Source organism: Ochotona princeps, chromosome 18, assembly GCF_030435755.1.
Source record: "Ochotona princeps isolate mOchPri1 chromosome 18, mOchPri1.hap1, whole genome shotgun sequence".
Classification (NCBI taxonomy): Eukaryota; Metazoa; Chordata; class Mammalia; order Lagomorpha; family Ochotonidae; genus Ochotona; species Ochotona princeps.
In genome coordinates this window covers 5,943,100-5,960,241 of record NC_080849.1, presented here as the reverse complement: position 1 = coordinate 5,960,241, position 17,142 = coordinate 5,943,100, and the positions used below count along the sequence as shown (strand labels likewise).

Sequence of the window (17,142 nt, the reverse complement as noted above, 5' to 3'; positions counted from 1 at the left end):
AATATGAAAGGAGTTTTCCCTTTTTAAATTTTTTTTAATGTTTAAATTCTTTATTTTCCACCATACAGTTCCTTAGGCTCAGGGATTTCCCATTCAGTCTTCCCCCAGTCTCCTCCTCCAACAGGTTTCCCCTATAGTGTAATGACAGTTAAGTCCCTGATCAATGGCCACGAGTGCGTCATTCTGCTATTTAAATGTACCCTGACACTTTAGGTATAGAGAATTGTGTGTACTCCAGCATTCTGTTGTCAAGATGTATTTAACAGTTTCTTTGGGAGTCGATCTCTACTTCTGATAGTTCATCTTTTTTCAGAAGTAGAGATGCGTTATACAGATCTCTACACAAATATATATGTATATATAAAGTTTCTTTTTATGCTGTAACATTTTAAGGATTTATATAAACACCCATAGATAAAAGGCAGCTGAGAAACCACAAATGAGGAAAAAGAACAACAGTTTATTCTGATATCTTATGTATACATAAATAAGTGAGAAAATAAATAGAAGGGAGTGTTTCCGTGGGTAACTTCTAATTTTCTAATGTTGCAATGAATTAAAAAACATGTATGTAGCAATAACCATTTCACTCAGCTGTTAGGCTACCACCAGGAAGCCTTCAGCCCATCCCTGAGTCCCTGGATTTGAATTCCAGGTCTTCCAATTCCCGATTGTAGCTTCCCGTCCGTCCGTGTGCACCCTGGGAAGCAGAGGTGAAAGCTGGCGTTCTCTGGTCCCTGCAGCCCAGCTGGAAAGTCTGGGCTGCCTTTGCCAGCACATCCCTGGCTGTCTCAGGGACGTACCACTGTGCATGGAAGATCTCTGTTCAGTATCTACGCCTTTCAAGCACATTATCTCAAAAGAAACGTATTTGTATAAAAACAGCCTCACATAGTAAAAACTACAGTGTATCCCTTTTAAAACTTCATTTAAGATGCTCCTCTTCTAAAACTCCTGTTTCCTCATCACCAGAAAAGCCCTGAGCACATTTTAAGGACAACATCCGTGCTTTTGAAATACCAGCAAGATGGCTAAATTGCAGCTAATGCCTTAAAAGCAGCATCAGCAGGGCTTGCACAATGGGCCGCCCTGAGTCGCACATCTTCAGGTTTTGCTCAGCCAGGCTGGAGAGCAGGGAACACTCAGAGTCTCCCTGAAAGCTCTTTGCCGTAAAAAACAAATGCAGGTTGTTTTCCTGCTATTTATCATTTTACATGGAAATCTAAAGGAAAAAGACAGTCAAATTCAAATGTTTAACAAACGGAAAAAGCTTCTTGTTCCTACAGCCATATACATTTTGGGCAATAATTATTTCGCAGTAAATTATTTTACTTCCTTTTATAACATTATAGTAAGAGCAGTTTCCGAGCAGCAGCAACACTCTTTCACCCCCAGCTGCCTCATCACCAGATAGAAATGTGTCGCCTGAGTAAGAAAAGCAAGAGGAGCTTAGGGAGAGGGGGCAGGAGGGAAGGACTCTCCTCTTGTGGACAGTTCATCTAAAAAGAGCCCACAGTTCATTTTCCCCTTACAGTTCATTTTCTGATAAAATGCGCCTACCTGCTGATTGCTCCCTGCCTATGAAATATTTTTTCTAAATGGTTGCATGACCTGCATGAAAAATACTTCCATGGTGCTCAATTTTTCCACATCTTAACACCTTTTGAGTCACATGTGAGTTACCGTTTAATCAGCAGCGCCACATAAAATAATGCTTTGTGTGGTAATCAATGACATCTTAGAGTGTATAAAATATGGTAATACTTTTTATAGCCAGAGACCACACATTCATTTATCATTTTTGAAAGAGTAAAAACCCCTTCCAGAAATGTTCTATTCTCAGCATTTTGGCTTCTTTTTCTGAGAAAGCATTCTTAACCACATGCTACAGGAATCTCTAACAGCTATTGGAAAAAAATAACCCAGGGCCCAGCGCTATAGCCTGTTGGCTAATGTCCTCACCTTGCAGGTGCCAGGATCCTATATGGGCGCTAGTTCTAATCCCAGCAGCCCTGCTTCCCATCCAGCTCACTGCTTGTGGCGTGAGAAAGCAGTCGAGGACGGCCCAAAGCCTTGGGACCCTGCACGCGTGTGGGAGACCCAGAGAAGCTTCTGGCTTCAGATCGGCTCAACACCGGCCTTTGCAGCCACTTGGGGAGTGAGTCAGCGGACAAAAGATCTTCCTCTCTGTCTCTCCTCCTCTCTGTATATCTGACTTTCCAATAAAAATTTTAAAAATCCTTAAAAAAACCACATGCTCCTACATTAAAATGTGAACAATATGAAAGTATCACACTGCTATAGGAGTACATAGAAAAATGGTTTTAATAGTTCTGCAACTTTTATGGGTATATTCTGGGTAAATTCATTTGAAACATTCCAGGAGAAGCTTCAGTATATGAGTTGTGGCTCACAGGAGCTGTAGAAGTGGCACAGAATGCCTAATGTGTAAGAACAACTGCCATTCTTCAAAGCTCTGTTCATGATGTCCAGCTTAATGTTGCTGGGATTAATCATGACAAGAGACTTCTTAATGACTGAGAATGGCTGGATCCCTGCAGGAAATTCACTCACACACTTGTGAAATATTCTCTTATTGGTGGCCATCAGAATGAGCTCATAAGGCTCTTTTAAAATAAATTATTTTGCTCAAATTGGACAGTGATCCAGTTTAACTAAGTCACTTACTGTTGTTTCAGAGCATTGAAGAAAGTATAATCCTTGAACAAACAAAAACGCCACACATGAAAATAATGAGAGTTTCCGCCTCTATACACGAAGAGGTGGAATAGTGAGATCATGTATAATTTGTCAGAATGTGGTGCTGTAAAACAGTGTAAAGCTAACATTTTATTCATATGGGGCTCTCGTTAAAACTTTACTATGAGTGCTTCAGGTGCAACTTCATATGTGCGTGTGGATATATTCATATACATGTTTGTACATGTCTTCTATCTAACACAATAAATTAAAGATATTACTGTATGAAAACAATGAGTGCCAGAGAAGAGCAGATTCCAGGCTAAAGAATGAAGTTTTGTTTGTGTTTTGGGAGGTACACAGTCATGAGGCAGCTGTGTGGGCATGGTGTCCTTACAGGAAAGTCATCGTTTTAGAAGGCCAATCAGGATGACTCAGCATACAGTCAGTGCGGCCCATCAACACACACCCCCTGGGCCAGCTGGCACTTTCTTTGAGATAGTTTAGTGAAATATTGGGAGAAATTTGCGAGCCACTACAGGGCAAGCTGGAATCTAAAAAATTGATGTAAGAAGTGCATGGGAAGGGAATTAAGCCAAATTGGGTTACTGAGAGCAGAGCTGTTAATTCCTGAGATGCAGACAGCCATGTAGTACATGGAAGCAGCGGGCGCACAGAGGAGGGAGACCCTGAGCAGTGCCACTAACAGAGCTGCGTGGTACGGGAAGTGACCCACATCTGCTCAGCTTTTGTTCCCTTTTCTTACGGGATGCATTCGTAGGATCGACCTCAGAGTGTTAGAATAGCATCTTGTCTTTAGTCAGCTCAAATTTTATTGACTGATTCATAAACTACTGGAAAAATAAAACTCTACAGTTTAACTTTACTTTTTAAATTATTATTTCTTTGTTTCTATTTCATTTGAAATGCAGAGGGAGGGACAGAGAGAGTTAGAGCTGTCACTTCTGCCTGTTTTCCATGATAACCAGCAACAGCCAGGGCTGGGCCACACTGAAGCCAGGAGCCCAGAACTCCAGCTGGGTGTTTCACAGGTGGCAGAGACTCAAGCACCTGAGCTGTCATCTGTTGCCTCCCAGGATATGCTTTGACCTTCAGTTGGAAAACCTTGTTTTAACCACCACTAAAACTTATCTCAGTTTTCATTATATGAAGACATTGGAAATTACTTTTATAGACTTAAAAAGTCTCTTGGTACCTGTCAGAAACTCGATTTAAAACAACTATTGATCTAATATTTTAATGTATTCATTGTAGTTCTGCAAATGCATCTCCTATTAGATATATAAATGAGAGATAGAAATAGATAGTATAGATTGATGTAAATTAAGAATATATATTAATAAAACATGATTACACATAAATGATATCAAACATTTCTATTTTCATAATTTCAATTTTAAAATATTCATTTATTTTTATGCACTTTAAAGATGAAATGACAGAATGTGTGCATGAAGAAGAGCAAAAGAAAGAGAAAGCGTGTGTAAGTATGTGTTGCCACCTGCTGGTCTCACCTCCAATACCTGCAACAAAGAGAGGTGAGACAGGATGAAGCCAGTGGTCAGGAAATCCATCTGGGCCTCCCAAACGGGTAACAGATGTCCAGGCACTGAGCCATCAGCTGGAGCCTCCCAAATGAATGAGGAGGAAGCTGGATCAGAAACAGAGGTGCTGAAATTCAACTTATCATCCCCATATGAGGTACAGATGTACCAAGCTGTGATATGTCAGAAAAGAATGCTTGCCCCAGGAATCATTTCTAGCGTTGTTCTGAAGCTCAGCTTCTTCATACTATCTGAAAGTAGTTTGGTTGACATATGGTTTAAAAATATACATTGATAGCACCTTTTATATTATTTCAATTTTAATGAAAATACGAAGTCCAACTAAATGACATCCAACAACTTTCAGGAAATATGAATTTGATATTCCAGTTGTTATTTTGGTACAAATTATATTCTGATTCAAATTGTCTTCTTCATTTATTTTAAATAAAATGAAAGATTAAGCAAAAGGTGTTCCCTATTGAAAATTAAGCCAAGTATGGGAGAAATTTATTGCCCACCAACCTTTACAATTTCAAAGCAGTCTTTCAACAACTTCAAACAGTGCCAAACGTTGGCTGACAGTCCCTTCGAATCTCCTTTCCCATGTGATTTTCGAGTTCACGAGCTCTTTCCTGAGAACAAATAAAACAAACTGTTCTCAACTAGAAGTACACTTGCATGTGTTTCTTTATTAAACTGTGTGACATTTTTACAACTGGCATACAGTTCACTTCAGGTTTCCTGGCCACATTTCCTTCCTTGGCAGGACACCCCAGTTCCAGGCAGTTTCCCTAGCCAGTCCCTCTGATGTCAGTCATCCAGGGAACATGCTGACTTAGGCATCAGGAGGCATTTTTAGTAAAAGCTTTCCCAGCCTCTCTGTGGGTGTACTCACATGTACACACATAGCCGGCACCTTGCCTTGCTCACCTGCCAACCATCAGTCACTCACCTTCTCCGCTTGCCCACGTAGATCGGCTGTTTCATATATTCTGTTTTGCATGTTTTGTGTTTCCGTTTAGCTCTTAGACTTGGATTGAAATGATCATATGTGTCACTGCTTTCATTGTTGCTCCTTTGATAGCTCAGTTTCCACAAATTTTTGTTTCATGACTAAAAACCAACATGGAAGGTTCTGGCTTGAACCTCCTCTCCTGTGCAGTCACAGCGATGGCACTGTAGCTGTCCAACCCTGTGACAAGCACTGTACATCTATCGCACGAAGCACATATCTTACATGGCATTTACAGCCATGCTTAAGGCAGCTGCAGTAACTCAAACTCAGAGATAGGGAAAAATGAATTTATTTAAGAACAGGTCAGAAGGCCAGGCAGCTAAGCACTGAGTCTTTACTGTCAGCCTGTTCGTGACCTCAGGTCCCTAATAACTCCATTGTTCGGCTGTGTGGATCGACCTGTTCTTTCTTAAAACATTGGGGATGAGGAACACACATTCCTTCCCTGGTTCTGTGAGTTGACATAGTTGGTATAAGTCTCATCTTGTGTGTTCTCTGGAGAAGAGAGACAATAATTAATTTTACCAGGAGTTACAGTGAAAGAGAGAAGATAATCGCAGGCTGTGAAGCTCGGAGTCATTGCCCGTGGCTGTGTCACAGCGAGCTAGTGCTATCAACCCTCTGGGTGGCGTTATCATTGTGAAATTCAAATGGCACGGTTGGAGACAAGTCATGTGCATGTTCAGGGGGACAACCTCGGAAACCAATGTGCACATTGCCAGGTGCGTGGAGAACAGATCGCAAACGCTCACTCACTTAAGCTGAATTTCTTCTTTCCCATTGACAGACGAGTACTAACACAGTTCTGAAATTTCTAGGCAATCAATAGAGAGGTGTCAAACGAAAGTAAGGTGATTGCCATAGCAGGTTTTTAGACCAGTGAATTTTACACAAATGAGCACAAATTAGCACTAATGTTCATTATGGGGAGGTGGAGTGTCAGTACAGCAGAGGGAGAATACGAAAGGCAATAAAATAACCAAGAAGACTTTCCTGGCAAAAGCAGGAAGAGGTTCCAGTGTCTCAGCAGTTGTCAGGCTCTTCCTTTCCTCTCCGAGAACGAGGCTGAGTAGTCCCGTGCAGGAGAAACCAGCATTGAGATCCAAGCAGCCCTGACTCGGAGCCCCGAGAGCTGTGTTCTGTTAGGAGTGCTATAGTGGCATCTCATCCTAAGCAGTCACTGATTTTTCTGCATATTGATTTTCCATCTTAAAAAGTAAATTGCTACAGTAGATTGTAGGGAGCATAAACTTGAATTCCTTGTTGTGTCTAAATGTCAGGCTTCCTCCTACTATGAAATAGCAGCCTTCGATGTAGTCAGCCTTACATGGTGACTCAGAACAAAGGGAGGGAAGGAGGAACTGGTTCTGAGGTCTTGCAGGTCACACCTACAAGAGATACAAGGTCAAGTTTCTCATATGTTTTTGATCAAAGCATTGATCAACCAGCTCTAATTTGAGGCTAAGGAATATAAGCTCTCTATTTCTGAATGCAAGATTTTTAAATAAATTGCAGTCCTCTTCAATCTATTACAAAATCATGAAATATTTAAAACTACTTAGGATGTAAACTCATTTGAAAGGCATTACATAGACTCTCTGGACGGCCCAAACAAAGCAGACAAGTATGAAGCCAGGTTAGGAGTGTAACCTCAATGCTTCCATAGCATGTATAGCTTTAGGAAAGTCAACTAAATCCTCAAAGTCAACTTCCTTTCATTTTAGATGGGACATCGTCTGCTTTGTATCTTTCTGGAATTGTATGATAACTTAAGTAATTAATGTATCATAAGGGATTAAATGTCAGATAAAGTAACCAATATAAATCACTACCTAGGCTGAAATTAATGAAAAAAATAGTATTTTATGTGGTGGAAATGCCCAGTCCTCTCTACTAGATCACATGTAGATGAAACAAAGGACACAGAAGCAGCCGAAGCACTGTACAGACTTGGGAAAGGAGCCTGACTTCATAACGGAATGGACCGGAGATCGTTACCTTTCTGTTTGGAAGAGTGGGAGCTAAAACGTACAGGTGCAGTTGAACATTGGGCCAGGGAAGAGCTTTCTTAAATTGGGTTAAACAGCCTAACAAAGAACAGGCATCCAAGTTGTAGAACCATAAGGGAGTGAGGAACTTTTATTTGTGAAACAAAACACAATTTTCATGTATTAACTACTTGAATAAAAAATGTGCCAGGAAGCCAAACAGACATTTCTCAAAAAAAAGATGTACAGATGTAAACCAAGTTTATGTAAATATGTTTGACATTGCAAATCGTTTAAGAGCAAATTAAAACCACAATAAGAAATCATCCAACTGTTAGGATGATGGTTATTATTGACAAGAAAATATTAGCTAGCACTAGCTGGATGAGGAGAAATTAGAATCCTTACACACTGTTGGTCATTTCAGCCATTATGGAAAATTATGTACAGGTTCCTCAAAAAGCTAAAAATGGAATTAGCACAGCACCCAGCAATCATGCTTCTGGGTGTCTAACCAAGAATTGAAATAAGTATGTCAAAAAGAAATATGCAAACCTTGCTTTCTCAACCGTATTTGTAATAGCCAACACATGAAATCAGTGTAACAGTTCAACAAATAAATAGACAAGGAGGGTACTGTACATACACAGTAGAATACCCCCAGTCTTTAAAAAGAAAGAAATATTATTTGGGACAGCTTGGACAGAATGTGGTGCTAGGTGAATAAGCCAGGAATGAAAAGACAAGTGCTGCTTACTGTCCCTTGCATGTGAAATCTGAACAAATCGGACTCGCATCAGCAGAGAGCAGAATGGTGCTTACAGAGGCTGAGAGCTAAGAAAATGTGAGGCGATAGTTCAAGTATAGAAAATCTCAGATAGGTGGGACATGCTTTTTACTGGAATCTAATATATACCATGATGATTACAGTTAATGATCATATTTCAGAATTGCTAAGAATAAATTTTAAGGGTTTTTACCACAAAAGGATGAACATTATTTTAATTAGCTTGATTTATGCATTTGATTATAGACATAAATCATATCACATTGTGCCTGTAAGTGAATATTATAATCATATTATCAATATGATTTATAATAAATGTTTTAAATGTTACATAATTATACCAAAAGTGTGCAAATAGTCATTTGCTGTGCTTTCTTAATATAGCAGAATAAAGGTGGCATTGAGAAACAGATAAACAAAATGCAGAAGCAAATGCTTTCTTTAAATAAGATTTTAATTGCAAATAGCCAACACAGGAAGGCAAAAGACAGAGCACAACCTGTGAGAACAAGAGGTGGACCTTGAGACAAGAGCAAAAGTATTGCATTATTAAGAGAAAACTGAAAAATTCTTTACATAAATGAAAACTCAGTCTTTCTGAAAAATTTAAGGATAAAGAAAAAAATTGTCCAGAATTAAACCCAAATAATCCATCTGTAAATTACAAATACAGAAGGCCTTGTAAAAGTAGCAGGTTTTTTTAAAACTCTAAAAGAATTTATATAAAAACATAAATACTGAAGAACGTTAAGAAAATTGATGATTCTGGGAAACAGTGGTCACAATTCTGCCTATCTACACAAAGGAATACAGACTAAAGACCTTCACGTTTTTTAATTTCTCAAAAAAAAACCTTATCACCCATGCTGCAATCTGTTAATTTTAGCATCAAAAGAGTAAAAATAAAGTGTTGCAGTGTGAATCTACTGAAGAATTGGGAGTGGGAGGAACGGAATGAGCTGATTCTCTGGATTGGTTAGAACCCATGTGATACAGTTCAATAGAGGACATTAGTAAGGCAGTTTATGTTCATGACCATCAGAAATGAGCAAAAGCATGAAGATTCTGCCTTGCCTGCTTTCATTGCAGTTAATGCGTGCTAGTCAAAAACAGGAGACTTTGATATTACAGAGTGAACCTTCTGGGACAGCAAGCATCATGAGTTCTGGGCCCATCATACTCCCTGGCCCTTGTGGAGCTGCCCAAATAGACACTGCTTGTGGATACAGCTGAGAAATTTAATGTTAGGAAGCTTCCAGTCTTACAAGGTGGCTCCTAGCCCACCTTCCCAGTGTTCACATAGAAATTATCTGCATTGCCCTGATCAAGAACCAACAAATCCTCTTAGTACTTGAGATACCATCGTATTTTTAACTTATTGTATCGCAAAAGCCAATTTATAGTATACTGCTTAATATTAATATACAAATTAAAAGAGACAAATAAACAAGATCCCATTCATTTGTTAAATTTCCATGATATCGCAGAGTGGAAGGATAAACCAATTTATTTACTCAGTCTGAAGAACATAAACGCAGATAAAGAAGCTGACATGGCTGCTTTCCTCTGAGGTCTCTCTCCTGGGCTTGCAAATGGCCATCTTTCCATTGTGACTTCCTCTCTGGGGTCTGTTGGAATTGGATTAGGGTTCTTACTGGATTAGGATTCTACCCTTGTAATCCCTTTTAACTTCTCTTAACCTCTTCAAAGACCTTTTACCCATATAAAGTCCCAGTGGGTATTAGGGCTTCTTCCTGGGAATTTGGGTTGGCCACAGTTCAGTCCATTAGCAGTACACGGTCCTTGAATATGGACAGGGAATGGCCTTTCTAATGTCTTGAACATGACATCTGAAGCAGATTGGGTAGGACTTGTGTCTATGGTGAAGATCCCGAGATAGTCCATAATCAAGTTAAAGCACAAATGTTCCCAGAGCAGAATAAAAAAAGCAGAGTCAAATGAGAGTAGAGAAAGTTGTTGAAGGCAGACTATAGAGAGTAGTGAAGAGTAAAACCTGTAGACGCAGGGAGCAAACTGTGGGAGTGATTCAGCCGGAGACAGTGCGGAGGGAGGTGTTCTCCAGGGGCTTCAGGCTCCTGGTTTCTAGCAAATCTGCTTGCTACATTCTCAAGGGACTTAAGACTGACCATTCGTGAAGAAAAGTGTTTCACAAAATAAAAAATAAACTAATTCATTTTCATCAATTTTTGAAATATCTATTGTGCACTAATAAACAAATTATATTAGGAAAAAGAATAAATACTACTATAGTAGACAGATTTATAACTAATATGAGATTCATTATACAGAGAAATTGGTGTTATTAATGAGCATTGCCAGTACACATCAAGGATTTATGTGTTTAATTAAGTTTATGCCTCATCTAGGAAATTGGTTTTAAAGAGAAATGCCCTTTTTCACCCAGTAACACTTTCATAACATGGATATAGCACCTCTCCCTCCCGGCACTGGATGAGAATATTTTACATATTTTGAACATCCATAGCCCAACCAGTTCTCATCTGGCAGATGGAGAAGAGAAAGAGGACAGAAACATGCATGCTTAAGAAGCACCCAGTAATTCCAGGAGCAGCCAGAAATATGTCTTCTCTCTCACTTCCCTGCCGCGCTTGAACTTTCATGTATCAATCACAGGACATTGATGTGGATAGGAAAATATTGAAATTCATCAAATATTGAAAAATATACATATTGGTTGCAACATCACTTTTCAGAGACTTCTTCTTTTAAAAAATAAAATAAAATGCCATCAACAGTACCAGACTTGATTGGGCCAAGTGTGGCACTTTTTTTTTCATTTTATGACACAGTTTCATAGGCTCTGGGATTCCCTAACGCCATGCCCTCCCCCATCTGGATTTCTCCACATTGTTGCAGTAGTACAGTTCATATTCAGTCATGATTCCTTCATTGCGAACATGTACCATGCATAGAGTCCAGCATCTTATTGTCCAGAAAAATTCAACAGTTTCATTGGGAGACCACCCCGATCTGAAAGTAGAGCTGACAGAATATCATCCCCTCCTGTAAGTGTGGCACTTTTATGGTCAAGTAGCAGTTCTAGAAACGCCTCAGTGCTGAAAAATGACAGGTGAAGTATGTTCAGGCTCTTTGCTGCTTCTATTAACAGACAGAAATCTTTCAGTCTTCTCCCAGGTCACGAGATGGCTGTTCAGTATTTTGCAGCCTTCTGCAACAAAGTGGCATTCAGATCTTCTAACTGTCTATACAAAGTGCTACTTGAACAGGAGAGGCAGATGAGCAGCTTAGAAGTTCACACCACAGTGAGCAAAAAGGAACTACCACAGGCTTTCACCAAATCCCAGCTCTTGCCAAGAATCAGGAATTAAGTTGAGTGAAATGTGCAATTTTATTTATCAGAGGATTGAACATTGTCGGAAAGCAATTGGTTGCTCAAATTGTGTCAAAAGAATGTATGTTACCATGAATTAAAACCATGCCTGTGTGTGTGTTTGTGTGTGTTTTAAGAAACTTAACTGATTCAAAAAGATGAGATGCAATGCCAGCTGTTGTATTTGATGTGATGTGGTCTGAATCTCTTCAGCTTACTTGAAAATACGTGTTTCAAATAAGACCATGTGCCACATTTTGATCACAGAATCTCTCAGTAAGAGAAACAATACTCTTAATACATGTAAGATTCTATAGCAGGAGCAAGAAAATGCTGCTGGAGCGAGGAGCTATTGGTACTACAAGGTGTCAGGGAAGAGGTTTGAGGGACTCAGATGAGCACATTGCGTGGCCTGAACCTGGCACCTTCCCCTTTGAACTGTTGTACCATCCTGTAAGTTGTGGAAGGCTGAGCGTCATGCGTCTGACTCCTGCTTATAGAAGCGCAAACAAGGGCAGTATATCTACACTCCTGAGGAGCAGTGGTTCTTCTACCTTCTTAGTTGCTGAATTCATTTTTTAGTAGAAGATTAATCTTTGGATTATAAAGTAAGTTGAAAGTATTTCATTGTAAAAATTAACAAAGGAAGGAGAAAAGAAGGATGAGAGCAAGAAGAAAGGGAGGGTAGGGTGAGAAGTGTCCTCACACTCTTAAAACTGGATATATGGAATACAGAAAAATGGTTCCCCTTCTAGAAATGTGGAATATGAAAAAAATCCATAACTCTGGTTATGAAGAAAAAAATGTTTTGAAAAGTGCACTTCCAGAACTGAGTGGCTCAGGGCAGGCGTGGTAGCCTAGTGGCTAAAGTGCTCGCCTTGAACGCTTTGGGATCCCATATGGGCACCAGTTCTAATCCCAGCAGCCGCGCTTCCCAGCCAGCTCCCTGCTTGTGGCCTGGGAGAGCAGTCAAGGACGGTCCAATGCCTTGGGACCCTACACCTGCATGGAAGACCTGGAGGAGGCTCAGGGCTTCTGGCTTTAGATCAGCGCAGCTCAGGCCGTTGTGTCTGCTTGGGGAGTGATTCAACCGACAGACCATCTTCCTCTCTCTCTTCCTCTCTGTATATCTGACTTTCTGAGAAAAACAAAATAAATCTTTTTTTAAAAAGAACTAAGTGCCTCTTGCATGACTATCACAAAGTTTTCAGCTCATCCTTAGTATGGCCCTATATGTTGCAGTAATGACAATAACTACAGTTAATAAACAAAAGATCAAATCCTTAAAAATGTCAACAAATTCATCTGTGGAATCTGGTTGATTAAGGCCTGAGATATCTGCCAGTATTGCTGATTGGTTGATAGGCATCGGAATCAGTGATACCACTTAAATTCTCTAATTCTCTCCTTAATAAGCTGCATTAAATTGCTTCCAGAGATTTGTCTTATGGGTTTGTTTTTTTGAGAAACAGTTTTTACCTTAAAAAGTTAAATAAGAAACCAAGTACCTACAGCACCTTCTGTCATGTGTCACTCACATCCAGTCATCAACATTTAAAAGACAGACGCACTTTAACCAAGGCTTAAGATACATTTTTCTTTTCTTTTAGCTTCAGACAAGCTTGACTGAGCCCGTGACGTTATCCAAATCGATCTCGCTGCCTCGCAGTGCGTACTGGCATCACATCACTCGTCAAAACAGCGTTGGGGAAATCTACAGTTTGCAAGGCAAGTAACCTTAGAATAATGCGGCTGCACTGCCGTTAGCTTCCTTCAGGTAGGACAGGAGTCGTGCAAATCACTCTGTATCTACAGTGCTTGCTTTTCCTTCATTTCCATTTTGCAGCTGTCAGAAGCCACAGTGGGAGCTCAGCATGAGAACTATCATTTCAGATGCCCATGGTAAAAATTTCTCTGAACATTCCTGTGAGGGCCAAGGACCCAATTTGGCATAAGACTTTTACCTTAAATATCATATAAAGCACATTATCACAAACTAAGAGCTAATGTTGAGGTCTGTTTCATGCTGTGTTTTAAAAAGAGTTTCTTTGTGAGCATTTTTTTTTCTGTAATCAGATTAAGTATCAGTTGAGAAGGCTGACTTCAGCCTTGCTAATAACACGCTTCATAAGCCTACTCAGGAGTTTTAAGACTTAGCCAAAGCCTTGCCAGAGAAAGTGTTTGGAGATGTTTCGGGATAGACAAGGTCATGTGCAAAGGCTTTCTTTGCTTCTATGGATTTCCTAATGACAAATGGACAGTTGGCTTGCCTGGGTTTGGTTTGGCAGGTGAATGAATTAACAGGAATATTTGTTCATCAGCAGCAGAAATCTCAGCACTGGTAGCTGTCTTTCTGTTTCTTCTCTTCTGTTTCAAAATAAATTCTCAAACCCTTCAAATGAAGTAGTCAGCTATAAGCAAGTGACTAATGGAACAGCACCAGTGGAAGCCAGCAGCTGAAGCATGCGTAGCTCAACATATCTCTGCATGCAGCCAGCAGCAGTTAGGCACCACCGGCTGGAAGCCAACAGGTGTGCAGTGCTGCCTGGGGAAGGAGTGAGCCAGGCATTCAGAATGCTTTTTCTTCTCATTCTCTTTAGCTTTTGCACATAGTAGCAGTGCAGGTTGTTTCAGCCAAGAAACAAACCTCTCTTACCAAAAACTGAAATAATACAAAGATCTTAAAATATTATTTCCTTTCCTGTGGTTTTATCCTATGGTAATGGCATTTGATTTGTGGCAATTAATGATTGACGGTACAAATTGCAGGGTAAAGCAGTAAAACCATTTTAGTCATGAAGACAATTTGGATTTTTTTTAATATAAATGACCACTTAAATCTATGCCCAAATAAACTATTTCAAAGATAGCTGTGATCTTTTTGTTACTTATTTTTTGGAAAATCTTAATGGAGTAGGACTGAGAGAGACAAGAGGAACTCATTTGACGATATCAAGAATCAAAAAATGTCAGGTGTTGAAGATGCTGGTTTGGAGATCAGGTTCCCACATCAGAGCCCAACTCCTGGCTCAGGGTCCTGCTGCCCACGTGCAGCTTCTGGGAGGCAGAGTGGCAGTGCCAGTGGGCGGCTACCGGCCACCCGTGTAGACGTGGGTTGTGTTGCCCATTCCTGTTTCCACCAGAAGGCATTTGGAGAGTGAATCCGTGGATGTTACCACTCCCTTTATATATATATATATATATTTTATATATATATTTTTAAAAAAAAAAAAACTTGAAAGAGCAAAATAAGAGATTCTCCTGCTTTAGCTTCTCTCCACAAATGCCAGTGACCATGAACTCATTTGCCTGAGTCAGGATTTCATAAAAATAGCAACACGCACTGCTTCGACTAAAATTAGAAAATTAGCTCATCATATATATGTTTTTACATAAACATAAACATATGATTTAGAGATTGATATTTACCTGAAAAATTAAAACCGTGAAATATTTGAAGGGAAAAATAAAAATCAAAATTTTAAGTGAAAAAAAGTGAGGTTGATACTAATAGTTTTGGAAAAGGTTGGAAAGAATGTACTAATATTTATGGGTTTTGTTAAGAGTTTGGTCTGCAAAGTTGCACTGCTTGTTGGGCTATAATTCCAGGAAACCAAACACTGTTGCTCTCACGGTTTTATAAGAAGTATACTATTCTCAAGTGAGAACTAACATTTAGACTGACGCACAACTTCATAAATAATTTTGTATGTATCCAATAAAAGCTGTTGGAATGCATTTAAAAATCTTAAAACATTCCCAGACTCTTTGTAGGAACATGTTAAATTGCTACATAAAATATATAGAATAATTAGTTGGAATAATCTGATATATGTCATTCATATGAATTCTGCCAAATTTAGAACTTGAACTTTCTTATTAATTACTATGGAAAATTTTCTTACATGGTACCAAGATCACGTTCTTTTCTGGTTAGTTTGTAACAGAGAGTATGTATTAACCTAGGTGGCTACTGTACATCTGGTACACAGAGAAGGATTTCAGTATAATTTCCATTTTCCTGCAATGCTGTGGCTTTGCCTTTTGCATTGCATCCTTTGTAAATCAGTCTGTTGTACCACTTCATGGACCTTCGTTTTATTATGTGACATTTGGAGGTAATTCAAAAGAGTTGTGGCTGGGTGGACATTTAGCCTATCGATTATGTAAAACGCTGTTTAGGATAGCCACATCCCATAATCAAGAATGCTCAACTCTTGGTTCCAGTGTTACTGCTGATGGCTCCAGTAATGTGTTCCACCACCATCCCAACTTGTCTCCTGGATGGCCTCTCTCTCTCTCTCTCTCTCTCTCTTTCTCTCTCTGTGTGTGTGTGTCTTCCTTCCATCTACCTACAATAACCAAGAAATCCATCAACATATGATTAAAAAATAAAACACGGTTAAAAATAAGGTTAGATTGCATATCTTTCTCAGTTGTGTACTGTAGAATGGCATCAGGTCTGTTTTATGAACAGGAGACTATAGTAAGCCAGCTATCACCATCAGTTTCACAGTCAGTGTGAAAATCAGGCAGTGCAGGTGTTATCTCATCAAGTAAGCTGCATGCACAGTGAGGAATACAAACCTGTGTTTAGAATTTTCTTGGATTTTTTTTGTGAAGCTGAATTTAATATAAATTAAATTTGGAAGGTTTCACCTAGAAGATAAGGAGAAGGTTATATATACTTCAAGTTTAATATATTTTGACTCAATAAATAACACAAGTGCTGGAATTGAAAAAAAATCATGGTATGAAAACAAATTCTTTCCACATATTGGAACTCACCTGTAGCTTCCAGGGCAACCTGCCAGTCACCCTGAGAGGCTCATCCTTAGCTCAGTTTCCAGATGCACTCCTACAGACTGGTCTATTGATAGATGTTGAAATCCTGCATCTACCTACACATTTGAAGACTAAGTGCCACAGACTGTTCCTCTCTGTATGCTGGCCCCAGAGGGGTACGCTTGCAGGACAAGTTGCCATGGTTTCCCTACTTTCTCCAGTAATCTGGAATCAGAAGAATGAGAGAAGGCCTCATTAGCTTTCCATAAGTACATGTTGTTCTCAGTACAGTGTGCTGAGGCCTAAGCTCTCTGTCCTGATGTGCTTTCAGATGGGTTGAGCACGCCACGGCTTCTTGCAGAAGTGGAAAGGAGGGGTATTTTTCTGGGGCTTTTTTTTGTGACAAAAAAAGATTAATTTCTGTTATACGGTAATTTTCTATTTGTATTTCTCTAACTTTTGCATTTATGAAAAATGTTGTGTCACCAACATATCAGATATTATGCTAACAGAAAATATGATTTTCATCCTTCACTCAGAAGTGAGTGCTTGGAAGCTGTCATTTGTTTTACTATTGATAACATTACGACTTTAGTTTTAAGACCTTGAAAATGGGTTTGGAACGTGAGGGACACTAAAAAATTCCAAAAGGAAAATGAGTGAGAGAGATGAGAGGGAAAAAGAGTGGAGAGTTGGAGAGGAGAGAAGAAGAAACAGGGAAAGTAAGAAAAAAAAACAATAGCACAAGAAGTTGAAATTGCCAAGTTATTCTTTTTTTCTTGTTTCAAAATAATGTGATTTTTTTTTCTTTTTTTCATGAAATAGCTCCATAGGCACAAGGATTTCCCCGTCTACCCTCTGCATTCCCCCTCACCAACAATTGTTTTTCCCCATATTATCACAATAGTATAGTCCTATAGTAACAG

The 17,142-nt window shown here is 39.4% G+C and overlaps 1 protein-coding gene across 1 annotated transcript in view; it reads left to right on the top strand.

The window, feature by feature from the left end:
• The window catches only part of DOK6 (docking protein 6), a 312,711-nt gene that overhangs the window by 240,237 nt on the left and 55,332 nt on the right, over nt 1-17,142 (top strand). Inside the window, exon 7 of the mRNA XM_004579438.4 lies at nt 13,042-13,159. Within this exon, the coding sequence (XP_004579495.1) occupies nt 13,042-13,159 (118 nt within the window). The remainder of the gene's footprint in view (nt 1-13,041; nt 13,160-17,142) is intronic.